The following is a 27,214-nucleotide window of genomic DNA, read 5'->3' as shown; positions in this document are numbered from 1 at the left end:
CTGCATATCTGTCATGTATAGTGATTATCTGTCATGTATAGTGATTATCTGTCTTGTATAGTTGTATAGTATAGTGTATAGTATAGTGTATGTATAGTATAGTGACAGATAATCATCTAGATTATTATCTGTCAGATGTGACAACTGAGCTTCCATTATTTATAATCTAACTCCTTGGCAGATGTCCATCTGATCTGGATCTCTCTGCTGTTATACGCATTGTTATTTGTTTATGGAGCCAAAAAACGTCAAGCGTCCACGCCAATCATTCATTCCCAGCTTATGAAATAATGAGCCTGCATTAACGCAAGCGATTTGTGTATGTCTATGTTTGTATAAGTGTGTACGCATGTGTGTGTATGTGTGTGTGTGTGTGTGTGTGTGTGTGTGTGTGTGCATGTGTGTGCAATTGAGTGAGGGAGAGCGAGAGAGCGAGAGAGAGTGAGAGAGACAGAAAATAACTCTGCAGTTACGTGTCTTCCCATGTGCCAGGCCAGTGGAATACTGTCATCGAATTGCTGAAGATTGAATTTCAAGCTGCGCCCCATGAAAGTCTTGGCCAACTTACCTTTTTCCATTTTTCTATTACTCCATTCCTCATTTGTGTGTCAGACAAAGAAACCTTTGTAAGAAAATGATAGTTATGGTTAATCTTTCAACTTGGGACATCCCTGTCTGGCGTGCTTCTCGCCTCTTTTCTAGAAACGTTGAAGGAACGTTGTATTGTTTTTATGAGACATGTCTTCTGCGTATGAACAGACACAAGCAAGTGGAAAATATGATTCTGGCCTTTTCTTGGGAAGCATAACTTTTTGAAGTTGTACTTTTCTTCAATCTATTTTTGAAAGGTATTCTGGAACGCAATGCTCCCACAGTTTCCCACAAAAGCATTCTTTCAATATTTCTGCCTGGAGGAAAATTCACTTATAGACCACCATTTTTTTCTATCTTCATTTGATTCCTTTCGGTTTAATCTCTCTTTCCGAGACGAGGTGGAATTTGACTTGGTCGCTTTACCTCTCTTTTATTTTATTTTCCCTCTTTTAGTACTCCTTGTTTCATACTCATGCTTGGATACCTGGAATCTCTCAAACCCAGGCTCTGATCAAACGTGTCTCATCTATACAGATATCTTTGTCCCATGGAACCACACACACTTACTGTCATGCTGCCTATGCTGACAGACTAAAGAGGGAACAGCTAAATGAGCTACTTAGTCCAGGGCAGCAGGTAGCCTAGCGGTTAAGAGCGTTGGGCTAGTAACCGAAGGGTCACTGGTTCGAATCCTCGAGCTGGTAAAGTTGAAAAATCTGCCATTCTTCCCTTGAGCAAGGCAGATAACCCCCAACGACAATTGCTCCCAAGTGCCGATGTTGATTAAGACAGCCCCCCGCACCTCTCTGATTCAGAGGGGTTGAGTTAAATGCGGAACACACATTTTGGTTGAATGCATTCAGTTGTGCAACTGACTAGGTATCCCCTTTCCCTAGTGTATGACTAACTGGAAGAAATTATCACAGACCCTACTGCATTTACGTCATTTAGCAGACACTCTTATCCAGAGCGACTTACAAATTGGTGCATTCACCTTATAGCCAGTGGGATAACCACTTTACAATGGGGGGGGGGGGGGGGAATGGGTAGAATGATTACTTTATCCTATCCCAGGTATTCCTTAAAGAGGTGGTGTTTCAAGTGTCTCCGGAAGGTGGTGAGTGACTCCGCTGTCCTGGCGTCGTGAGGGAGCTTGTTCCACCATTGGGGTGCCAGAGCAGCGAACAGTTTTGACTGGGTTGAGCGGGAACTGTGCTTCCGCAGAGGTAGGGGTGCCAGCAGGTCAGAGGTGGATGAACGCAATGCCCTAGTTTGGGTGTAGGGACTGATCAGAGCCTGAAGGTACGGAGGTGCCGTTCCCCTCACAGCTCCGTAGGCAAGCACCATGGACTTGTAGCAGATGCGAGCTTCAACTGGAAGCCAGTGGAGTGGGCGGAGGAGCGGGGTGACGTGAGAGAACTTGGGAAGGTTGAACACCAGACGGGCTGCGGCATTCTGGATGAGTTGTAGGGGTTTAATGGAGGGAGCCCAGCCAACAGCGAGTTGCAGTAATCCAGACGGGAGATGACAAGTGCCTGGATTAGGACCTGTGCCGCTTCCTGTGTAAGGCAGGGTCGTACTTTCCGAATGTTGTAGAGCATGAACCTACAGGATCGGGTCACCGCCTTGATGTTAGCGGAGAACGACAGGGTGTTGTCCAGGGTCATGCCAAGGTTCTTCGCACTCTGGGAGGAGGACACAACAGAGTTGTCTACCGTGATGGCGAGATCATGGAACGGGCAGTCCTTCCCCGGGAGGAAGAGCAGCTCCGTCTTGCCAAGGTTCAGCTTGAGGTGGTGATCCGTCATCCACACTGATATGTCTGCCAGACATGCAGAGATGCGATTCGCCACCTGGTTATCAGAAGGGGGAAAGGAGAAGATTAGTTGTGTGTCGTCTGCGTAGCAATGATAGGAGAGGCCATGTGAGGATATGACAGAGCCAAGTGACTTGGTGTATAGCGAGAATAGGAGAGGGCCTAGAACTGAGCCCTGGGGGACACCAGTGGTGAGAGCACGTGGTGCGGAGACAGCTTCTCGCCACGCCACTTGGTAGGAGCGACCGGTCAGGTAGGACGCAATCCAAGAGTGAGCCGCGCCGGAGATGCCCAGCTCGGAGAGGGTGGAGAGGAGGATCTGATGGTTCACAGTATCAAAGGCAGCAGACAGGTCTAGAAGGACAAGAGCAGAGGAGAGAGAGTTAGCTTTAGCAGTGCGGAGAGCCTCCGTGACACAGAGAAGAGCAGTCTCAGTTGAATGACCAGTCTTGAAACCTGACTGGTTTGGATCAAGAAGGTCATTCTGAGAGAGATAGCAAGAGAGTTGGCTAAAGACGGCACACTCAAGAGTTTTGGAGAGAAAAGAAAGAAGGGATACTGGTCTGTAGTTGTTGACATCAGAGGTGATCAAGTGTTGGTTTTTTGAGAAGGGGTGCAACTCTCGCTCTCTTGAAGATGGAAGGGACTTAGCCAGCGGTCAAGGATGAGTTGATGAGCGAGGTGAGGTAAGGGAGAAGGTCACCGGAGATGGTCTGGAGAAGAGAGGAGGGGATAGGGTCAAGCGGGCAGGTTGTTGGGCGGCCGGCCGTCACAAGTCGCAAGATTTTATCTGGAGAGAGAGGGGAGAAATAAGTCAAAGCATAGGGTAGGGCAGTGTGAGCAGGACCAGCAGTGTCATTTCACTTAACAAACGAGGATCGGATGTCGTCAACCTTCTTTTCAAAATGGTTGACGAAGTCATCCACAGAGAGGGAGGAGGGGGGAGGGGGAGGAGGATTCAGCAGGGAGGAGAAGGTGGCAAAGAGCTTCCTAGGGTTAGAGGCAGATGCTTGTAATTTAGAGTGGTAGAAAGTGGCTTTAGCAGCAGAAACAGATGAAGAAAATGTAGAGAGGAGGGAGTGAAAAGATGCCAGGTCCGCAGGGAGTCTAGTTTTCTTCCATTTCCGCTCGGCTGCCCGGAGCCCTGTTCTGTGAGCTCGCAATGAGTCATCAAGCCACGGAGCTGGAGGGGAGGACCGAGCCGGCCGGGAGGATAGGGGACATAGAGAGTCAAATGATGCAGAAAGGGAGGAGAGGAGGGTTGAGGATGCAGAATCAAGAGATTGGAGGGAGAAGGATTGAGCAGAGGGAAGAGATGATAGGATGGAAGAGGAGAGAGTAGCGGGAGAGAGAGAGCGAAGGTTGCGACGGCGCATTACCATCTGAGTAGGGGCAGAGTGAGTAGTGTTGGAGGAGAGCGAGAGAGAAAAGGATACAAAGTAGTGGTCGGAGACATGGAGGGGAGTTGCAGTGAGATTAGTAGAAGAACAGCATCTAGTAAAGATGAGGTCAAGCGTATTGCCTGCCTTGTGAGGAGGGGGGGACGGTGAGAGGGTGAGGTCAAAAGAGGAGAGGAGTGGAAAGAAGGAGGCAGAGAGAAATGAGTCAAAGGTAGACGTAGGGAGGTTGAAGTCCCCCAGAACTGTGAGGGGTGAGCCATCCTCAGGAAAGGAACTTATCAAGACGTCAAGCTCATTGATGAACTCTCCAAGGGAACCTGGAGGGCGATAAATGACAAGGATGTTAAGCTTAAATGGGCTAGTGACTGTGACAGCATGGAATTCAAATGAGGAGATAGACAGATGGGTCAGGGGAAAAATAGAGAATGTCCACTTGGGAGAGATGAGGATTCCTGTGCCACCACCCCGCTGACCAGATGCTCTCGGGGTATGCGAGAACACATGGTCAGACGAGGAGAGAGCAGTAGGAGTAGCAGTGTTTTCAGTGGTAATCCATGTTTCCGTCAGCGCCAAGAAGTCGAGGGACTGGAGGGTAGCATAGGCTGAGATGAACTCTGCCTTGTTGGCAGCAGAACGGCAGTTCCAAAGGCTGCCTGAGACCTGGAACTCCACGTGGGTGGTGCGTGCAGGGACCACCAGGTTAGAGAGGCAGCAGTCACGCGGTGTGAGGTGTTTGTATAGCCTGTGCGGAGAGGAGAGAACAGGGATAGACAGAGGCATAGTTGACAGGCTACAGAAAATGGCTACAATAATGCAAAGGAGATCGGAATGAAATTAACTAAACATCTGGGAAAGGAGAGAGCGGGGCCTCCCTCACCACAACACCCAACTTCCACCTCAGAAACTATAATTGTTGTAAACTACAGCGGTTCAATGTTTTCTAGGAATAGACTAACTTAGTTTATTCAGCTAGCTAACTTGGTACAGTATTCTTCCGTGAAAATCTTCCAGGACACCTAGTCATAAGACGCCACAGCCAGCTAGCATGCCAGACTCCAACAACACGGTTTAGCACCAATACTCGGCCACAACAAACCACCAGTATGTCAACACGCCAAGCAGATCATTAGTGTCCGTGTCTAACGTTGTGGGTTAGTCCCGACAGCTTGAGCGAGTTCGACGTCAACTTATTCAGCCAGTTAGTTAGCTAGAATAGTTAGCATACTAGCTAGCCATTGCTTTCAGATAAAGAAGAAACCCCTCCTTTCACGGCACGAACACACAGAGAGAGCCAAGCTAACGTTAACTAGTCACCCATGTCCCGAATTCCCTTGAACGACTCTGGCTACCAATATGTAAAAACAAAACATAAATGTAGGTTATAACTTACTACTGTTAGCTAGCCAAGTGCAAAGCTAGCCACTGAATTGACTCAGCCAGTTCGCGTCTGTTTGCTAGGTCGTTCCAGCTATTGTTTACTAGTAGCTATCCAGGTAGCAACAAGCTAGCTAAATTTCAAGCACAATAGCCACTTACTACCTAACGTTAACGCTTCAGACAATGAGGTTAGAAACAGCTGAATGGTAGGCATTAATGTATGTAATTATTGTAGGCAGCCAGCTGGCTTAATTACAGTCACTCTCAGGCGTGAAACAACTATCCACCGTTGCTAATAGTTGCCAGTAGCTACCCGCTAGCTAGTCCAGGTAGTGGGTTAGCTAGCTAGCTTCGTGCTTCACCGGGCTCAGTCGAATACAATACTAACCTACAATAATTACATACAACAACCCACGATAACTACCTACAATACCTAACTACAATCTAAATACATAGTTTAAGCTTTACTCGACAAAGCCCAAACTATGTATAAAGCCAAGCTTACCTCCCGCCAGAGAGAGACACAACCTCACCCGACGACCTCCTGCTGGTAAAGTACTTAAGATCAGGTGTGCTACTTAAGGTGTGCTACTTAAGATCAGGTGTGCTACTGCTATTAGAAACAGAGTAGGATCCTACTGACATAGGCCTGATCCATTACTAATGATTTAGGCCTGTCTTATCAGATTCTCAGACATTTTATGATACGTTTTTTTTGTTGTTGTTGATGAGCGGTGTGTAGTCTCTCCTTGCTCTCTCATTCTTCCATTCTCTCCTCTTTTGATCCCCCCTTCTCTGCCTCACCTTCAGATGCTGTAGTGAAGCTGCATACCATCATAGAGGACTATGGTTCCACCTGCCCTCAGGGCTACAAGAGACTCAACAGCACCCACTGTCAAGGTAGCATGAACATACTGCCTCTCCCCTGACTGATTCAACCCACATCAGGAGGATGTATCAAACAATAGATAATTTACACACACGTTTTAACACATTTTGTTTGGTACGCATTTGGTATGCCTGGTATGAGTGTAAAACTTTGCCCATTTGCTTCACTAATGTGAGGAGAAAAAAGCCAATCCTCACTTTCTCTCTCTCCCCCAACTCTTTCTTTGTCTCTCACCTGTAAGACATCAACGAGTGCACCATGCAGGGGGTGTGTCAGAACGGAGAATGCCTGAACACCCAGGGTAGTTTCCTGTGTGCCTGTAAGCCTGGCTTCACCCTGGACAGGACTAGATGTGTGGGTGAGACTCAGAATCTCCTCCAGTCAGACCTGCTCTCCACACAACTCTGCATTCACTCAGCACAGCCATATCACTTTCAGTAGCAGCAGCACTATACACTATACATCCTCTCCTCACGTGTGTGAAGATTAATTATTGTGGGGTTTTCATTTCTTGGCAATGGAGTGGTCAAGTGGTGACCTCAGCACCTGATAGGTAGATGAGCTGAATATGTTTCACATCCATAAAGCTGTCACCAAAGCAGACAACTAGCCTTTTATGTCCCCATATTTAGTACAGTGTTTTCACACATCCATTATGTCCTTACTTAAAATGCCACATCTGAAATAATAGAAATGTCATGTGATTTTCCCTTCAAGAAACAGCACTACCCTTACTGACCTCTTCTGTCAGCCTAATGTCCTAACTCCAACCTCTGTTGTGTTTTGCTCTCTTCTGATTGGTCCTGGCTGTCAGAGTCTCCGTCTCCGGTGGAGCAGGGTCAGTGTTTCCTCATAGTAACAGAGGCGGGTCGCTGTGAGCACGCCCTACCCACGTCCCTGTCCCAGGAGATGTGCTGCTGCACCGTGGGCAAAGCCTGGGGCTCCAACTGTGAGAGGTGTCCCCAAGATGGCACGGGTCAGTGTGATGCTAGAGTAGGAGAGTGGGGGTCGGTTTCTAGTATTTGACAGGTCAGATGCTGTATGATTAGTGCTCATCTCATCCCCTCTTGTCTTTCCACCTCTATTCCTCTCTCCCTGGTCCCCCAGCCTCCTTCAGTAAGATTTGTCCAGCAGGGAAGGGCTACTTCTTCCATAATGTCCGGGAGACGGTGGCGTTCCCACCTCAGATCCACACCAGCCTGGAGCAGGTCCCCCTCAAGCCTGACAAGAGCCACAAGAAAGACAGTGAGTCACTGTGGCTTCCCCCAGGAAGTAGATGAAGGGTGGACATGATTACCTTTGTCCGCCTGCCAACAGATGTACTTCATTCTGGATTCACTTAGTCACTTAGACCGATGCGATTGCTAAGCTTGTGAGAGAATGCAGTCGGGCTATTGGGGGATGCCTCCATATTACTGGGACTTTAGAGTGCTTAAAAATCTAATCACATGTGCCGAATACAACAGGTGTAGACCTTACTGTGAAATGCTTACTTAAAAGCCCTTAACCAACAATGCAGTTTTAAGAAAAATAAGAGTTAAGAAAATATTTACTAAATAAACAAAAGTTTGAAAAAGTAACACAATAAAATAACAATAACGAGGCTATATACAGGGGGTACTGGTACCGAGTCAATGTGTGGGGATACAGATTAGTCGAGGTAATTGAGGTAATATGTACATGTAGGTAAGGGTAAAGTGACTAAATTCATCATCTGTAAATGAAAATGGATAATTATTCAGTATTTTGACCTGTTTTTCTCTGTGTGTTCTCCTTTTCAGAAGTCAAGCCCCCGGTAAGAAACTATTTTCCTTTAGACACCAGTCATTATGCGAGAGACTGTGTGTCCGCAGCTCCTCTTAGACATGTCTGTGTCTCTGTCCCCTTTCCTGTAGGAGGAGCCTCCAGAGACAACCACACCCATGCAGCTGTCTCCCATCAGCACCCACAGCCCCCGTGTCCCTGGTACGCCTCTCATTCCTTTATTCTTTATTTCACTTGTATTCATCCAGAAAGTCCTATTAGGGTCAAGAGAGCCCATTTGCTAGGGAAACCTGTTGATATTCAGGGAGACATGGGGCATTGATTGGGTCTGTCTGTTTCTCTGGTTGGTCCCAAAGTGATCATCACCAAGCCCACCCATCCGCCCATCATTCGGTTGAACCCAGGCAGTGATCCCCTGGAGGTGGCACAGACGCAGGTCTCACGTGAGTTCCACTACACAATCGAATCAAAACTACTATCAGCCTATTAACTCTCAGCTTTATAGCTGCAGTGTTGTTGTCACCATGATGGGATGTGCAGTACAGAGATCAACTGTCTTAGGTAGATTGCTGTGTGTCCCCTCCCCACAGCAGAGACAGACGAGTGCAGGCTGAACAGGAACCTCTGTGGCCATGGGGAGTGTGTCAACGTGCACACTGGCTACAAGTGTGAGTGCTATGCTGGCTACCGGCTCCACCCTCAGAGGAACGCCTGTGTGGGTAAGTCAAGGGACAGGATAGGGGCATGGCCAAAGGGATGGGAGGGATTTACTGGGTAAAGATTTTGGCACTCTATATCCAAAAAGTTCAATTGTGACCGACCGGCTCGATTCGGTCTTATGTAGCAACATTTGAAATTGTGTTTTTTACATTGGATAAAAGTAAATGGTATATCATATACTACAGTTGAGGAACAATGGGAAAGTAATTCTGCTTTGAAAGTTGATGAATTTGTAACCCCACTTTTGAGAAAATGACCCTTGAATGTTTTGGTACACGTTCTGGAGAGCTCTTCTTTGTCTACACCCATTCAGTATCGTTCACACCCTCTTAAGCCTTAGCCCCACCCATCTCCTTAAGGATTCACATGCATGACATCAGCAGCCTGGTGGTCCAAAATAGCATAACTGGTATATTTTTACACCAATAAACCCATCCGTTTAAAAATGAATTTAGTATATGTAAATCTAGCAAACCAGGCAACTAAAAGCAAAACATTTTTGTTTGTAATTTTTACCCCCTTTTTCACCCCAATTTCATGATTACAATCTTGTCTCATCGCTGCAATTCCCCAATGGGCTCGGGAGAGGCAAAGGTCGAGTCATGTGTCCTCCAAAACATGACCCACCAAACTGCGCTTTTTAACACCCACTCGCTTAACCCGGAAGCCAGCTGCACCAATGTGTCAGAGGAAACACTGTTCAACTGACGACCGAAGTCAGCCTGCAGGCGCCCGGTCCACCACAAGGAGAACGCGATGAGCCAAGTAAAGCCCCCCCGGCCAAACCCTCCCCTAACCCGGACGGCGCTGTGCGCTGCCCTATGGGACTCTCGGTCACGGCTGGAAATGACACAGCCTGGGATCAAACCCCAGGCTGTAGTGATGCCGCAACACTGCGATGCAGTGCCTTAGACCGCTGTGCCACTCGGGAGGCCTACTAAAAGCAACTTTCTAAACAATGTTTTGGTTAGTTTCTAGCTTGTTAGCTAGCTAGCTAACGTTAAGTTAGCTGGCTAACCAGTTCAAATAATGACCATATTATATAGCTGACAACGTCTTAACTTTAGCTAATTTGTATTAATTATTACAGGAAAATAAACTCACTACAAGATCATTATTTACAGGTTAATGGCAAGCTAATTACAGAAAATAGCTTACGGTTGTGAGTGTGACTAAATAAAACCATTCTACTGGAGAATTTTAGAACTTGGACACTGTCTTGTTGGTCTAACGTTATATCCTAATTGGACGTTGGTGCAGGTCATGTTGTTCTTCACATTACCGTCTCTGGTAAACACACACTATATCAAATAAAATCAAAGTTTATTTGTCACATGCACAGGATACAGAAGGTGTAAACGGTACAGTGAAATGGTACCTTGCATAGTGGAGTCTTTTGTTTAGACAATGAAGCATAATCCCAACTCATAACGTTACTACCCTGCATGAATCTGCAGGTAGCTAACCAACTAAATTCAATGTTAGCTAGCTAGCTAACATTAGGCTATAACTAGTAATGCAAATGGCTCTGAGATATGAATACTCTTACTACACAGATCATACATGTAATGTTAGCTAGCGAGCCAGCCAGCTAACGTTAGCTAGCTAGCTAACAGTACGCTTTAACTTGCAATGAAAATGACTTTCGGACAGAATTTGAAACATATAATATCTGATAATGTAGCTAGCTAGACTCTCTTACCCGTATACATGGATGAACGCTTCTCCATCTCTGTCATGGATGCCATATATGCATCTGTAATCTGGAGACAGGTGTTTTATACAACAGCCTTCTGTGTGTTCTCTTTTCGACTCCCTACGCATATTTGCAATCAAACGGCAGAATTTTCTCCATCTCCTTAGCTATCATACTCTGCTTCCACCGGGCATTCCACTGATTTCAAAACTCTGTCCTACAGAAAGTGGAGAGCAACACTTTTGCAGTTATTCGTGATATCTTTAAAAAAAACCTGCGTTAGAAAGGATTACCTACACATACTGAGCAGCCCTTTGTTATAGACAGAAGCGTGCTACATGGCAGACCAATCCGAACTCATCTCTCGGCATGTCCAGCCCATCCATTATCTCATGGCTAGCGGGAAGGTTCCTGTCTTTTTCCGTGGCTAAACCAACTAGGCTCGTAATTTAACAATTGTATTCGTATTTACAGATGGCATACAATTTTGTTATTAAGGCACATGAAAGGTCACATTCCAGAATGCATTTTTGCCAAAAAACGCATTTTGCTAAAAAATGTATGTTTACGTTCAAATGCATTTCCTGTGAAGTAGTGATGCGTGACATATGCCTAGTTTCCTGAAACTAGTCAAATCAAATCAAATCAAATTTTATTTGCCACATGTGCCGAATACAACAGGTGTAGACATTACCGTGAAATGCTTACTTACAGCCCTTAACCAACAATGCATTTATTTTTTTATAAAAAAGTAAAATAAAACAACAACAACAAAAAGTGTTGAGAAAAAAAGAGCAAAAGTAAAATAAAATAACAGTAGGGGGGCTATATACAGGGGGGTACTGGTGCAGAGTAAATGTGCAGGGGCACCGGCTAGTTGAGGTAGTTGAGGTAATATGTACATGTGGGTAGAGTTAAAGTGACTATGCATAAATAATTAACAGAGTAGCAGCAGCGTAAAAAGATGGGGTGGGGGTGGGGGGGCAGTGCAAATAGTCTGGGTAGCCATGATTAGCTGTTCAGGAGTCTTATGGCTTGGGGGTAGAAGCTGTTGAGAAGCCTTTTGGACCTAGACTTGGCGCTCCGGTACCGCTTGCCGCTCCTCTGACACCGCCTGGTATAGAGGTCCTGGATGGCAGGAAGCTTGGCCCCAGTGATGTACTGGGCCGTACGCACTACCTCTGTAGTGCCTTGCGATCGGAGGCCGAGCAGTTGCCATACCAGGCGGTGATGCAACCAGTCAGGATGCTCTTGATGGTGCAACTGTAGAATATTTTGAGGATCTGAGGACCCATGCCACATCTTTTCAGTCTCCTGAGGGGGAATAGGCTTTGTCGTGCCCTCTTCATGACTGTCTTGGTGTGTTTGGACCATGATAGTTTGTTGGTGATGTGGACACCAAGGAACTTGAAGCTCTCAACCTGTTCCACTACAGCCCGTCGATGAGAATGGGGGCGTGCTCAGTCCTTTTTTTTTCCTGTAGTCCACAATCATCTCCTTTGTCTTGGTCACGTTGAGGGAGAGGTTGTTATCCTGGCACCACACGGCCAGGTCTCTGACCTCCTCCCTATAGGCTGTCTCATCGTTGTCGGTGATCAGGCCTACCACTGTTGTGTCGTCTGCAAACTTAATGATAGTGTTGGAGTCGTGCCTGACCATGCAGTCATGGGTAAACAGGGTGTACAGGAGAGGACTGAGCACGCACCCCTGAGGGGCCCCCGTGTTGAGGATCAGCATGGCAGATGTGTTGTTACCTACCCTTACCACCTGGGGGCGGCCCGTCAGGAAGTCCAGGATCCAGTTGCAGAGGGAGGTGTTTAGTCCCAGGATCCTTAGCTTAGTGATGAGCTTTGAGGGCACTATGGTGTTGAACGCTGAGCTGTAGTCAATTGAACTTGCGTGTTAATTCTCTAAAGGAGTTGTAACCTCCCAATTCCCTAAACTTCCAAGTTATCCCTCTCTGCCAGATGATGATGAATGTGACGCTGAGCCATGTGGCCACAGCAGAGGAATCTGCATCAACACAGAAGGCTCCTACCGCTGCCGCTGTCTCCATGGCTACAAGCTCCTGGTGTACCATGGGAAGCTCAGGTGTATAGGTGAGTGGTGTGGTGTGGTGTGGGTTCAATTGTTCAAATGTTATCTTTTCGTCTTCACATTGTCATATGGGATTTCTCATGAGGGTGTTTTGAACTTATCTTTAGATGTGAATGAGTGCTCCAAGCCTGACATCTGTGGGCAGGGGGGTCAGTGTGTTAACCTGCCAGGGTCCTACAAGTGTGAGTGTCAGAAAGGCTTCAGGAGCAAGTCACAACGCCAGCCAGCCTGTGAAGGTAAGAGCTGCATCTGTTGCCCTTATATTCCTTTGTGTGTGTACGTACAGTATATGTATATGTATTGGTTTAATAATGTTTATGTGTGTCTGTGTTTGTCTCATATCTGTGTTTGTCTCTAATGTCTCAGATATAAATGAGTGTCTGGACCCCAGCAGCTGTCCCAATGAGCAGTGTGAGAACATCCCAGGCTCCTATGAGTGTGTTCCCTGCTCAACTGGTCACCAGGCCCAGGATGGGGTCTGCTACGGTGAGAGCCAATAACTTTATGTATGCATACTAAAGAGAACACACACGAATCAACTATTTGTATTACCTATAACTCAGTGGCGGTCAGTGCCATTTAAGATGAGGAGGACAATTTTTTTTTCATGAGCATGGCCTTATTTCTATTACAGCATATTGGATGACTCTCACTCATATTCCATTCACCCAGTTCAATGTAACAGTGATAGGTTTAGGCTACTACATGATACAAAAAATTTCCCTATACCCATCATGAGGTTGCTACAACCTAGCCTATGAATGAAAGTTTACAACGTAGCTACACACAGGTCGAGAGACAAATTTGAGGTCACAGATAGTGACAGTGACATTCAATACCGCCTTGGACACTCTTGCCTGCATCTAGCTGATATAGGGTGTAATCATTAGTCCAACAGTTGCAAACAAGAGTTTCTATTGGATAAATTCAGATGTTTATCCCCGTTTTGTTCCGTTTGCTTCCGTTTAAGAAACATCTTTCAACAGAATCGGTGGAATGAATACACCCCTGATCACGCGTAAACACAGTTAACTTTCATAGCAGCCACTTTGCATTCCTTGTCGCTCTCCTCCTCTCACCTCTTCCCTTTGCTTGTGGACTTCAATGCACAACACATCAGCTGTATGTGACCAGGCGAAAAAACCTTTCCAAGCCAAACCGCTACATACAGCCTACATCGTTGTCACCATATTAGCTAAAGTAAGGTCATAGTCAGCATAGCTAATAGAACTAACATTTTACATTTTTGTCATTTGGCAGACGCTCTTATCCAGAGCGACTTACAGTAGTGAGTTCATAAATATTCATACTTTTTTCGTACTGATCCCCCGTGGGAATCAAACCCACAACCCTGGCGTTGCAAGTGCCATGCTCTACCAACTGAGCCACACGGAATGCTTTAGTAAACCTGCTACAATTATGAAGTAACGTTACAGTATACAGTCAGTAAGCAGTTACACCGGCGATCCCCGGTCGCAATAAATTAGTAATACCAAAAGCTTACCTTGACTTGAAAGAGTTCCAGTGTTGTGTTGGAAAGTCATAGCCAGCTAGCAAATATAGCATCCCTCTGTTTGAGCAGGGTGTTTCAGTAGGCTAAACTAGCTAGCTGCATTTGCTAGCTAAGTAAGTGAAACTGAAAGTGAAATAAACGGACAATCTCTCTCGCTCTCTCTCTCTCTCTCTATTTCTCTTTTGCTTCTCCTTCATTTTGGAAGATCTTTATTTGTTCAAAACTGTTCAACTATTGTCTTTCTCTCTTTGATTCAACTACTCACCACATTTTATACACTGCAGTGCTAGCTAGCTGTAGCTTATGCTTTCAGTACTAGATAATTCTATGATCCTTTGATTGGGTGGACAACATGTCAGTTCATGCTGAAAGAGCTCTGATAGGCTGGAGGACGTCCTCTGGAAGTTGTCATAATTACTGTGTAAGTCTATGGAAGGGGGTGAGAACCATGAGCCTCCTAGGTTTTGTATTGAAGTCAATGTACCCAGAGGAGGATGGAAGCTAGCAGTCCTCCGGCTACACCATGGTGCTACCCTACAGAGTGCTGTTGAGGCTACTGTAGACCTTCTTTGCAAAATAGTTTGTTTTAATCAATTATTTGGTGACGTGATTATATTTAGTATAGTTTTATCTAAAAATGATAACTTTGTAAATGTTTTGCAATTTTAAGTTTTATGAAATTCACTGAGGAGGATGGTACTCCCCTTCGTCCTCTGAGGAGCCTCCACTGCTATAACTATCTATCTCACTGTTGTATATATGTGCCTCCCGAGTGGCGCAGTGGTCTAAGGCACTGCATCGCAGTGCTAGCTGTGCCACTAGAGATCCTGGTTCGAATCCAGGCTCTGTCGTAGCCGGCCGCGACCGGGAGACCCACGGGGCGGCGCACAATTGACCCAGGGTAGGGGAGGGATTGGCCGGCAGGGATGTAGCTCAGTTGGTAGAGCATGGCGTTTGCAACGCCAGTGTTGTGGGTTCGTTTCCCACGGGGGGGCAGTATGAAAAACTGCACTCACTAACTGTAAGTCGCTCTGGATAAGAGCGTCTGCTAAATGACGTAAATGTAAATGTTATATCTTTTCTAACTTGAGCCATTACATTTGGTGATGTATTGCCACCTAGTGGCCATGCTACCATAGTTGGCATTACTAAGAGGATAGTCATAATGGAAACAGTGATAGCAAGTCAAATCAGCAATTAGAATATTGAATCTGAACATTCAATATGTTGATCTTCCCCAGTTAGTTTTGTCTGAACCATGACATTGAAGGTATTCACTATTCAGAGCTGTGTGTGATGTAGAGAATGGATTTGATCAGTCATAGTCAGTAAATCAGCCAGAGGGAGTCTGCCCCAGACACACAGGGCCAGCAGGCAGGATGCCAACAGGCACTGGGCCAGTCCAGAGCTAGTATTCCTCTGTATGACTGACTGTTTCCATCCCTCCCCTACTCCACCCCTACCCCCTGCAACCCCTCTACCTCTCCACTAGATGTCAATGAGTGCCAGAAGCGCGGTGTGTGTCCGAACGGGCGCTGTGAGAACCTCCCAGGAACCTACCGCTGCCTCTGTAACGAGGGCTTCCTCCCAGCAGCAGACAGCAAAGACTGCAGAGGTCAGTGCACTGATTAATGTTAAATAGAATATATCTTAGTGCTGCACAGACACTATTATATGCTTGCAGACTTGCAGTGGTGTAGTGGTTACCAGTATTTCTGCACAATATTGAAAAAAGAGAACTAGGTAGCCTAGCGGTTAGGGAGTTGAGCCAGCATCCAGACAGTTGCCAGTTCGATATCCCGGGTACGACGGGAAAAATCTGTCATGAAGTGAGCTCGCAACCGGAGGGTTGCTAGTATCAAATCCTAGATGCAATTTCCTGCCATTGTGCCTTTGAGCAAGGCACTTAACACCAACAGCTCCTCTGGCTCCCAGTGTGGCAGACCCCTGCACCTCTCCAAAACCTGCATATGTACTGTATGTGTATGCATGTGTGTCTTTCGGAGGGGTTGGGTTAAAAGTAAAATTTCGGTTGGACCTTGGGTGCAATTGACCAATAACGTGATCTTATTATTTTAATGGGTATACAGGTTCTATTGACAGGCTGCATGTGTCTCCTCCTCTCTCCCCTCCAGACATTGACGAGTGTGAGGATGACAGACTGTGTGCCAACGGGCGCTGTGTCAACACAGAAGGCTCCTTCCAGTGCCAGTGCTACCCAGGATACCAGCGTACTCAGGAGGGCAGCCATTGTGAAGGCAGGAGCTACCTCTTATTACTCACTATAGCTTCATTGTTACAACATTATTACACTACTAGTGAAGTATGAGTAATATGTTCACTGCATAGGCAGCACATACGTTTCAGATTTGGGGAAGCTATTTGTTTACCATAAACATTTTCCTTTATAATAATGCATTGCATGCATCTATCATCACATTTGCATCGCTTGTGATTTAAAACAATCCACAGCAAAACATTTTAAAGATACAAATGAACCTCTGTGGCTCAATCATGTTTTCTGGTGTAGTATTTTGAATTATTTTATTTATTTCTGTATAGGCAGAAGTAATTATATATATTTTTGGCAAATGTAATTCAATTTACTTTAAGGGAAGCTTAGCTTCCCCTAGCCTATTGGGTACGCCGCCTATGGTTCACTGTATAGAGCTGGTGATCAAATACATGGCCGCTGTTTGATCGTTCTTTTCCTCCCTCAGATGTAAATGAATGTGAGCGTCCCTCTAACTGCCAGAGGGGGCGCTGTATCAACAGCATGGGCTCCTACCGCTGTGAATGTCAGAAGGGCTACATGCTGGTCGGAGGGAGGCGGTGCCAAGGTCAGTCTGTCTCCACCCTCTCCATGAGTTTCAGGGAGATAAATCATTAGTGTTAACCATTCTGGCAGTTGAGCTCTGTAACCAGTGGAAACTGTCATAATTGAAGCTTAATGGAAGTCATGAGGATTGTAGCAGATGTTCGTAACACATTCTCCCTCTCCCTCTCCCTCCCACCCACCCAGACATAGATGAGTGTGCGACAGACAGGGGTCTGTGCCAGCCTCATGGTGTGTGTGAGAACAGACAGGGCTCCTATGTGTGTGTGTGCAAAGACGGCTTCATCCTGTCTGAGGACAAGCACAGCTGTGAGGGTAGGATTTCTGATATCCTCTCATCCCTCTCTCCATATAGCTATATTCTACATGTACACACACACACACACACACACACACACACACACACACACACACACACACACACACACACACACACACACACACACACTCACACTCACACTCACACTCACACACACACACACACACACACACACACACACACACACACACACACACACACTCACACTCACACTCACACTCACACTCACACTCACACTCACACTCACACACACACACACACACACAGTCACACACTCCAATCTATTTCCTCTCTGCCCCTCCAGAGATTGAGGTAGACGTGGAGGATAAGAAGGAGTGTTACCTGAACCTGGATGACACAGTGTTCTGTGACAGTGTCCTGGCCACCAACGTCACCAAGCAGGAGTGCTGCTGCTCCATCGGTGTGGGCTGGGGAGACCACTGTGAGATCTACCCCTGCCCCGTCTACCACTCATGTACGTACCTCAGGCCCAACACAGGGGTTAAAGGGATGACATAGCCTAATATAGTCAGAAGCATGTCTGTTCAACTAAATATATTTCCAAATAAATGTATTCTCAAATATTTTATTTTCTCTGTTAGATGTGTGCACTGAACTGACATACATGATTGTTGATGACACCCCGATGTTCTGATGAAGGGAATTAAATAGTCTATAATGAGCACCACAGCAGTGGTCAATTCAGACAGCAGTGTGAAGCCTACTGTAGCTGCTGGAAAGTAAATCAAAGCCTATACTTTATCACTCAGGATGTAACTTTCCAGTGCTACTATTTTTGCCATGTAATGTTGTTATTAAAACAAAATCAGACAACCACATAGTAGAATAGTTTGCATATTTACATAGTTGGCTTTTTGTTATGTGTTCTATGCCAGATAAATATCTCTCCAGGCAACCTGGTCTCAGAGCATTTTGTATTATTCTGTATGTAAATCTGAGAAAAGCAATTTAGTGTGATATGTTATGTTTCGTATGGTATGTATTCATTTGTGGATGTCCATCACCCATATCGTATGAAACGTTACGAATTAAAATTCGTATTATATGTTACAAATTTACAAAACATACAATATGTTATGAATTTGCAAAACATATGACATATTATTAATTCTAGCAAGGTGGCTAGGTGGCTAACGTTAGCTAGGCTAGGGGTTAGGGTTAAGGTTAGGGGACGGGTTAGCTAAAAGGGTTAAGGTTAGGGGAAGTAGTTGCAAAGTAGCTAAAAATGTGTAAGTAGTTGAAAAGTTGCTAATTGGCAAAAAATATTAAAGTTGGCCATGATGAGATTCAATGTCGCAACCTTTGGGTTCACGTTATACGCCCACCCATCTACCCCGACCAACCACCCTACTTTCGTTTTTTGACTTAAGTAGCCGCCTGTCTTATGTAACCATACCAAATGTAACATATCATATTAATTTGGTTTTTCATAGATATACATTTACTATGTTACGTCTAGTCTATGAGACCAGGCTGCTCGAGGCGCATTCAAGTTGCAAGCAGTCAATGCACAACAATTCTTAATGCAATTGCAGGAAAACACTTTTAAAAGCAGTTTTGGCAAATGTACTTTGAAAGCAGTTTTGTCCTTTGTGGAAAAAAAAGTGGGAGATCCCAGTTTTACACTTCTACCATGTTTATTTCTCTACTCCTTCAATTGCGAGTGTGGCATCATTTTACAAATACAGTTTTACATTACAACCTGAGTATCAAGCATGGTTTAGGGCAGCTGCGCAACAGAGCTCTTAAAGGGGCAAGTTGTCTTAAAAGGGAAATGACATACTTTGTAATAGAAACAAAAAATATATATCATTTTTTGTGTGAATAATAATTATTTATATATTCGTATTTATAATAAAATAATAAAAATTAATAATAATAACAATCAGGATGTTGTGTCCAATGGGGTAAATGCAGATGGATAAACCCCATGCTTCAGCCTATGTGCATTTTATAGCCACTATCCTTCATCAGTTGGGTTATAGGTTATTATGCTTATTGCTAATAGCACATCTGATAATATAGACCATGCATAGGCTATATGCATGGTCCAATATGTTAAAATCATTTTTACATAATTTTTACAAATTTTATTGGGCCCATTTCTGGAGGTGGAAATTACATTTTATACTGAACAAAAATATAAATGCAACATGTAAAATGTTGGTCCCATGTTTCATGAGCTGAAATAAAAGATCCCAGAAATGTTCCATACGCACAAAAAGCATTTTTTTATTGTGAACAAATTTGTTTACATTTGTATTTTACTTACAGACTTACAGTTAGTGAGTGCATACATTTTCATACTGGCCCCCCGTAGGAAACGAACCCACAACCCTGGCGTTGCAAGCACCATTCTCTACCAACTGAGCTACAGGGGACATCCCTGTTAGTGAGCATTTCTCCTTTGCCAAGATAATCCATCCACCTGACAGGTTTGGCATATCAAGAAGCTGATTAAACAGCATGATCATTACACAGGTGTCCCTTGTGCTGGAGACAATAAAAGGCTACTCTAAAATGTGCAGTTTTGTCACACAACACAATGCCACAGATGTCTCAAGTTTTGAGGAAGCGTGCAATTGGCATACTGACTGCAGGAATGTCCAACAGAGCTGTTGCCAGATAACTGAATGTTAATTTATCTACCATAAGCCTCCTCCAAAGTTGTTTTGAGAATTTGGCAGGACTATTTCTGTCTGTAGTAAAGCCCTTCTGTAGGGAAAAACGAATTCTGATTGGCTGGTCCTGGCTCCCCAGTGGGTGGGCCTGGCTCCCAAGTGCCCTCCCAGGCCCGTTTTTTTCTGTTCAGTATATATGGTGTCAACTATATGGTGTCAACAAAGCAAGAGGACTGGAATTGGTGAAACTCGCAGTTTAATACATGTACAAAATTATTATCTTTGCCTAAAAGCATTATGGTCATGACTTTCTTACATGAAAGGGGAGGTTAACTTGGCCCCAGACAATCGATGTGAGTGAAGTTTCAGTCATCTGATTTTTTGGGGGGCTTTTACCCCTGGACCAACAACATACACACTAGTTTAACAAACCATCAAGTGGGCTGGGGGTCAGTTCAGTTATTTGAGCTGTTCAATGTCATTCATTGATTACTAAAAGCAGGTGAATTAAGTGAATAGGTAAAGTGTGATAAGTACATTGTTTAATTGATTTCCTGTTTTTCCCTCAACCAGCTGAGTTCCACTCCCTGTGTCCAGTGGGCAGAGGTTTCTACCATGAGGAGGGAGTAACTGACTATGGCCTGTCTGTCCACAGAGGTGAGTAGCTACACAACCACAACCCAACACTGTAGGTTTGCTGTTATCTGATTTACAGCATTCATTTACATGACAGTATTTGTTCTCAGGGGGAGTTTGTTTGTGTTGAAATCTGTGTTCCTGTCCCTCTGTGTACAGATATCGATGAGTGTGTGCTGTTCTCCAATGAGATCTGTAAGGAGGGCCGCTGTATGAACACACAGCCTGGCTATGAATGTTACTGCCAACAGGGCTTCTACTACGACAGCAACCTACTGGAGTGCATCGGTAACCCACCAGAGACCCACCTGCCTGCACCAAAACACACCTCTATTTCATTACATACGAATACACATCAGATATCCCATTTAGTCACAGATCCTCTATGTTAATGTGTCTTCTCCTCAGATGTGAATGAGTGCCACGACGAGTCTCTGTGTACCAACGGTCAGTGTAAGAACACCAGAGGCTCCTTCTACTGCACCTGTAAGTCCCCCTGGATCTACGAAGCCTCCAATAAGAAGTGTGTCATCCCCACGGTGGCAGGTGAGATCTGGGTAGAGCCCTCTACTGTACATACTGTACCCGCATCCGCACACACAGGGAGGTACAGTACAGTATAGGCCATAGAAGAGGACTGGTGTTAAGTCAGCAGTGTGTTTGTGTTGTTGCAGGTGTGGATGAGTGTCAGGACTCGTTGAACTGTAAGAATGGCCACTGTGTGGACACCCCTGGATCCTACTACTGTATCTGCTCTCCCCCCTGGATACTGGCCACCGACCGCAACAGCTGTGTGACCCCAGAGGAGCAGGCTGGTGAGTGGAGGAGAGGGTACTGCTGTCCTTAGCAGGGCAGGAGGTGGGTTCAGGAAGCTCAGGACGGATGACTGGATGGTAGTGGTGTTGTGAGAGAGGCTGGGCAGTCTAGTTCACAGTGGGTTGGTTCTCAGGGGTGGCTGTGTGTATGAAGGTTGAATGAGATCATGTTTTTTAATGTTAGTTCCAGTCTAACACTACTAATCAGCCAGACCTGCCCCTTCAGCCTCACCCGCTCTGACATTTACATAACCTCATGTCTGTCACATACATCAGAGATAAACTCAAACACAACCCTGGTCCTATAGCCACCTCCTGGCCCGTGTTCACTGTTGTACCGATAGACACCCAAACACTCTGCATGCTCTCAGGAAGCAGTGTAACGTAGTGATCTGCCTGCAGGCCTGTTCAACGTCACTTTAAGCTGTGAGCTCGCCCCAGGCTGGTGTCCATCCATCCGTAGGTTGTGTAACCGTGTTTGTGGTGTCTGTGGTGCCCTTGCAGATATCAATGAGTGCCAGGACCCCTCGTACTGTAAGAATGGGAGGTGTGTGAACACGCCCGGCTCCTTTCACTGTATATGTACCCAGCCCCTCACCTTCAGCGCAGCGCTCAAACAGTGTGTCTATGACGGTGGGTATAACCAATCGGCGCTCAGCTCGCCTGAGCCTGACCAATCAGTGCTTAGCTCACCTGAGTTTTGGCTTACCTGTACACCTGCCACTCCTGCTACTCTTTTTAACTCCTCCCCTTTTGAGCCCCCTCTCCCCAATACTGACCCTATGCACAGGCTCACCACTCCCCCTCTTGCTTGTTTCTATAGAAACACACTCTCAGTTTAGTGAGCGAGTTCATGAGACTTGAGTTAGTCAATGTGATCTCAGTTCTATAGATTCAGTGTGATCTCTGTTGCCCATTTCTCAGTTTCCGTGGTTGTCCCACTAAGCTTGCATAGTCACAGGAAAACACTTTATTACTTCATCCTTCATTGTGTGCACTTGCTTGTGTGTCAGAGAAGTATACATAAAATGGAGGCAAATGAGATGGCTTGTGGCATTTTCTGCACCTTCCTTTCTCCAAAGCAATGTTTCTCCTTTTAACCAAACTGTTTACTATTGTGATACATGTGATGTTGTAACATGTTGGATACGTTGTTGTGACATTACTCTTGTGATTGTGTTACTTTCTTTCAATAATTTTGTTGTAAACTCTCACAAGTTTGCATTGACAATACAGCTTTTACTTTATTGTGTCTAGCTGGTCTTTATGGATCTTTATGGCTCCATCTTTGTGTGTGATGTGTGACCGTAATGAATGTGCAGAGCAGAGGACTGGTGTAGCTCTGAGCCCTACCACCTCAAGCTAGGCCTCATCACTTATTCATATCTACCTGCTGGCTGTTAACATGCTGAGCAATTACTTGCTTAATCATAGAAGTCATGAAAAGTTTCAGGATCTGGCCTGATTGCATAATGCAGGAGCAAAGATTGGCTTCTTTATTTGATTGAATAATACTTAAGATTCCTCTCTTTCTCTTTCTCTCTCTCTCTCTCTCTCTCTCTCTCTCTCTCTCTCTCTCTCTCTCTCTCTCTCTCTCTCTCTCTCTCTCTCTCTCTCTCTCTCTCTCTCTCTCTCTCTCTCTCTCTCTCTCTCTCTCTCTCTCTCTCTCTCTCTCTCTCTCTCTCTCTCTCTCGCTCTCTCTCTCTCTCTCTCTCTCTCTCCCACCCACAGACCGCACAGCGGCCCATAAGGACGTGTGTTTCCTGCAGGTGGATGAGGACCTGATCTGCAGCCACCCCAGGAACGGTTTGGTGGTCACCTACTCTGAGTGCTGCTGTCACTATGGCCGTGGATGGGGCCCTGAGTGTAGGACCTGCCCCCAGAGAAACTCCGGTGGGCACCAGCAACATTTCCTTCACTGGTTTTTGGTCTGCTGGTCACTTCAGTTTCAGCTTTGCCCATATCAGCATAAATAGTCTAATACTAATAACTTAAAGGTCCAATGCATCTGTTTTAATATCAAATCATTTCTGGGTAACAATTAAGTACATTACTGTAACAGAGTTCCATTAAAATTGACAAAAATAGATTTTTTTTTTTTTTTTTTAGCAAAGGGCTGTCTGGGAGTGGTCTGAGTGGGGATAGGAAAATTGAAAACTAGCTGTTATTGGCAGAGATGTTTGGAACTATCTTTGTTATTGGTCTATTAACCAATTTACCGCATGGTGATGTTACCATGGAAAGCCGAAACTCCCGCCCATGCAAACCTGCTGATTAGAAGGTCCTGTGTAGATTGTATTTTCAACCAGCAACTATCAGGAAATAACACTGATCACATTCATTACACTTTTACAGTGTTAGTTTCATCAGCTGTTGTACAATATGATATAAAACACAGGTAAAACAGAATTTTGACTGCACTGGGCCTTTAAGAAGACTTAACTATTTGTCTCATTCAGGGATCTTTAACCGGCTGTGTGAGATGCACTTGGAGACAGAGTCTGATGGTGAGGGAGATTTCCTGGCAGCTTTCGCCAACTACAACCCAGGTATTGGTAAGGCCTGTAATATATTTGATTACACTCTGAATTTGTTTATGAATTTACCTCAGAGCACACCCTCAACCATCACACCACTATAATAATATTTTCTCTCCCTCTCTCCTGTATCTTTCATTCTCTCTCTCTTTCTGTTTTGGCTCAGAAGGGGACAGTTCAGAAGAGGACTCAGATGAGTGTAGTTGTGCCAATGGTCGCTGTGTGCGTTCCTACTTGGGCACTATGTGTGAGTGCAACACAGGCTTTAGGCTGGACCACTCCCGCACCCGCTGCACAGGTATGTTGACAATCCACATATTCTGTCTGTCTGCTTCCCTTTAACTTTGGGTTGGATTAGAGGGAAGGCGAATGCTTGCATTTTAGCTTCAGTTCAGTCATCTCAATCTTTAGGTGGATGCCAATTTGGATGCTCATCAATTCTGCGAACAGAAGAGTCTCTGTATAATTTGTAGCTGTTGTCCTTTGTTGAAGTGTTTTGACAGACATGTCTGAAATTGTATTTAGCATTTAAAAGAACATCTGGTTGTTGATTTTATATGCAATGTTCCCTCTAAGCTGCGTGCGTGTGTGCGCGGCCCCAGCTCCACGGGACTACCGCACAGAAGAAATATCAGTCCACGCAGAGAAGCACGAGACTGAACTTCACTCAACTTTCTAGTTTTCCCCTTTAGTTAACACTATCAACGTTTCCCTCTACTGTGGGAATTGCCAATATTAGCCACTTTCAATGCAATATACCGAAACATAACAAACTATGCAAGACTTAGTATGCAAAACTAACTATGCAAGAGATTTTCTTGTAGGCAGAACGCACCAGAGTAGGATTCTATCGCATTGACAGGCACATCTCAGCCCATACTCTACAGACCGGTGCGGCATTAACCAATCAGAGCTGCAGTATCCCTATATGCAAATAGACAATTACCATATATGGATCTGTGCCATCCACTTTGAACTGGACTGTGTTTACAGCATGAGTAGATACACTTGTTTTGAGATCAAAGCGTGAGCTGCATGTAGCCACGTGTACACATTTGTTAATATTCTTTGCTAGTAAGTGAGTTATTAGCCCAGTTATAGCTAATTTCTAGTCAGCAATGGGGAAATGGTTGCTTCTTACAAGAGTACAAAACGTGTGCATTTCTAGACATCTTTGAAAAACGAGTCAGGTAAAGAGCATTGTTTCTCTCTTAAAGAGGCAGTGTTGTATTTTGAGACAGGCTTGAATAAGCTAAGTTGCCAATAGGCAGAGGGTAGCATAATTTGTCTGATTCTCTGTAATAATGGTATGGGAATAATAATGAACTTTATTTTGTAAAGTGGTTTCTTGCATTAAACAGCACGTTTTCAGTCACCTCCTTGTCCGAAGGACAAGTGGATAAACAGGTTCATATCAAGCCCTGCATATTTTTTCCAAAAGTCTCACGGAATGTAGGCCTACATTGAACACCACACATTGCCTGCTACTGTAGGCTGAATGACAGAACAGCTATTTACAGGTTAAAATGTTATGGGATGCATTTTCTCTATTGTTTTTGATGGTAGGCCTCTCTATAATGCCTATATTATGATCAAATAGCCACAGTAGCCTACTTGGCCACTGTTATAACTGTAACTTAAAGCGGGTACAGCCTCAGTGTTCACAGTAAACGCGTGCCAAACGTTGCACAGAATTTTCACAACGTTTAAGTTTGCGCTCAGCAGACCTAACATTTGCTCAGCGCCCAAAAAAATTTGAGGGAACATTGTTTATATGTAAATTGATGTGCAGGCAGATGGCAAGCTCTCTGTTTTGTGTCAAACCATCTCCCTCTTTCTCTCTCCCTTTTCAGATATTGATGAGTGTGCTGAACCAGGGGTCCGAGTTAATCCATGCAAGAATGCCCGCTGTGTCAACACGATAGGCTCGTTCAAGTGCTACTGCAAAAATGGCTTTGTCCCTGCACGAAGGCCCAACATGTGTGTACCAGGCACGAAGGTCCAACATGTCCGTACCAGGGCTCTATAAGAACTGTATCTCTGTCGAACATACATAAATACACACATGCAACCCCTCTGTCTTATAAGTTCAATATTCAGTATGTGCCTGCCTGTCCCTCGAAAAAACGTTGTGGTGCCTTCAAAGGGCTCGTTTGAAATGTTTGAAATGTACAAAATGTGTTGTTGTTGTTGGCTCCTCCTTCGCTGAAATTAGAAATTAGCTTCCAGTTTGGTTCTTCGCAATTATTTTCCTTATACCTAATTAAGAAAATGCTTTGGTTTATTTTTATGTATTTTTGTAATTATTATTATTTTTAAACTGTTTGTGTCCATTGACTGTTAAACTTGTGTTTTTGTTTATTTGTTGAGTTGTTTCCTTGTTGCGTTGATCTCATACATCCATGAATCTTAAGCCCTCCTACAGGCAGTTTGATGAGGAAGTTCCTGTCAAACCCACTTCCTTCCTGTGTGTCTGAACTCCTATATGAGTAGCAGACCATTATTGTACATTTTGGGATATTAGAGACTCTGTCCTCCTTCATTGTCCAGTTTTGTACAGTATGTGAAGTGGAGATTACTTTGTTGCCTGTTGGATCGGTGCCTATCAAGCTCCTGTAATCATTTGTTTTACGGGATGTTTTGGAAATTGCACTTCATTGGAAACCATTTAAGTGCCTTGTAGACTGTTGACATGTGCATATTGAGTGCAAATGAAGCTAGACTAAAGGTAAATGGGGTAAAAGGTAATATTCAGACCTAACTCGTGGATCCAGAGGAAATCCTCAGGAGTACGGTGGAAAATCGACCCCAAAGTAAATGGAATGGCATACATACTTAGTGACTTCTCTTAACAAAATGACAGAGTTTGTTTGCCTATGCATTATAAGGAACCAAAGTGGCTTTTGAGAAAAATAAATTAAACAGCAGAAGTCAACCACCAAATGTGTGTTTGTGAGTGTATTCTTTATAAAGTGGATTCGTTCTTTCTTTGAGATTATAGGTTTTTCCCATCCATATCCTGTTCTGTCCATGAGAAGAAAATCAACACAGACTCATGCACTACAGAACAGATTGCTTCATAAATTAATCACATTACATGTACTCAGTGAGATGACGAGCCTCTGCCAAACAAATAAATTGTAATCAATATACAGTATAACTTTGTTTGAATATTCATTGTCATTGATTGGTGTTAAATTCTCATCTATTAAAGGGGAATAGAAACACTTAGATTTAGAACTTGAATTTTAGTGTTTCCATTCCCCTTTAAGACTGGCTATGAAACTGATACAGAGTATGACATTAAAGAGGGAATATCTGACAGAGATGTATTCAACTGGTGAAGAAAGGAGTTTTTCTTCTGCCTGTCATGATCGATGGAGAAGAAAGAAGACTTCAAAGTACTTCAGAGAGAATGGCTGAGAGAACTCTATTGTGATCCACATACTGTATACACTTAGTACACCAAACTCCAATGCTTCCCACAGTTGTCAAGTTGGCTGGATGTCCTTTGGGTGGTGGACCATTCTTGATACACACGGAAACTGTTGAGTGTGAAAAAT

General features: G+C 44.6%; 1 protein-coding gene across 2 annotated transcripts in view; it reads left to right on the top strand.

Moving 5' to 3' along the window:
* Window positions 1–26,594, top strand: part of LOC311143228 (latent-transforming growth factor beta-binding protein 3-like) — a 47,966-nt gene extending 21,372 nt beyond the window's left edge. Inside the window, exons 5-29 of one of the 2 annotated variants that reach the window (XM_084179040.1) lie at window positions 5,998–6,087; window positions 6,318–6,434; window positions 6,891–7,052; window positions 7,184–7,321; window positions 7,858–7,871; window positions 7,972–8,041; window positions 8,197–8,283; window positions 8,431–8,559; window positions 12,224–12,355; window positions 12,461–12,589; window positions 12,720–12,839; window positions 15,359–15,481; window positions 16,002–16,124; window positions 16,587–16,706; window positions 16,889–17,017; window positions 17,326–17,496; window positions 20,237–20,320; window positions 20,459–20,587; window positions 20,708–20,845; window positions 20,974–21,114; window positions 21,619–21,747; window positions 22,846–23,007; window positions 23,574–23,663; window positions 23,818–23,949; window positions 25,505–26,594. In XM_084179040.1, the coding sequence (XP_084035166.1) occupies window positions 5,998–6,087; window positions 6,318–6,434; window positions 6,891–7,052; window positions 7,184–7,321; window positions 7,858–7,871; window positions 7,972–8,041; window positions 8,197–8,283; window positions 8,431–8,559; window positions 12,224–12,355; window positions 12,461–12,589; window positions 12,720–12,839; window positions 15,359–15,481; window positions 16,002–16,124; window positions 16,587–16,706; window positions 16,889–17,017; window positions 17,326–17,496; window positions 20,237–20,320; window positions 20,459–20,587; window positions 20,708–20,845; window positions 20,974–21,114; window positions 21,619–21,747; window positions 22,846–23,007; window positions 23,574–23,663; window positions 23,818–23,949; window positions 25,505–25,680 (3,035 nt within the window). In that variant the 3' untranslated portion in view covers window positions 25,681–26,594. Of the gene's footprint in view, window positions 1–5,997; window positions 6,088–6,317; window positions 6,435–6,890; window positions 7,053–7,183; window positions 7,322–7,857; window positions 7,872–7,971; window positions 8,042–8,196; window positions 8,284–8,430; window positions 8,560–12,223; window positions 12,356–12,460; window positions 12,590–12,719; window positions 12,840–15,358; window positions 15,482–16,001; window positions 16,125–16,586; window positions 16,707–16,888; window positions 17,018–17,325; window positions 17,497–20,236; window positions 20,321–20,458; window positions 20,588–20,707; window positions 20,846–20,973; window positions 21,115–21,618; window positions 21,748–22,845; window positions 23,008–23,573; window positions 23,670–23,817; window positions 23,950–25,504 lie in introns of both variants that reach the window. The other variant, XM_084179039.1, reaches the window with a different exon arrangement.
* The last annotated feature ends 620 nt before the right edge of the window (window positions 26,595–27,214 follow it).

Source organism: Coregonus lavaretus (genome assembly GCF_964263955.1).
Source record: "Coregonus lavaretus genome assembly, chromosome: 15".
Taxonomy (NCBI): Eukaryota; Metazoa; Chordata; class Actinopteri; order Salmoniformes; family Salmonidae; genus Coregonus; species Coregonus lavaretus.
This window is presented reverse-complemented; position numbering and strand designations above follow the sequence as displayed.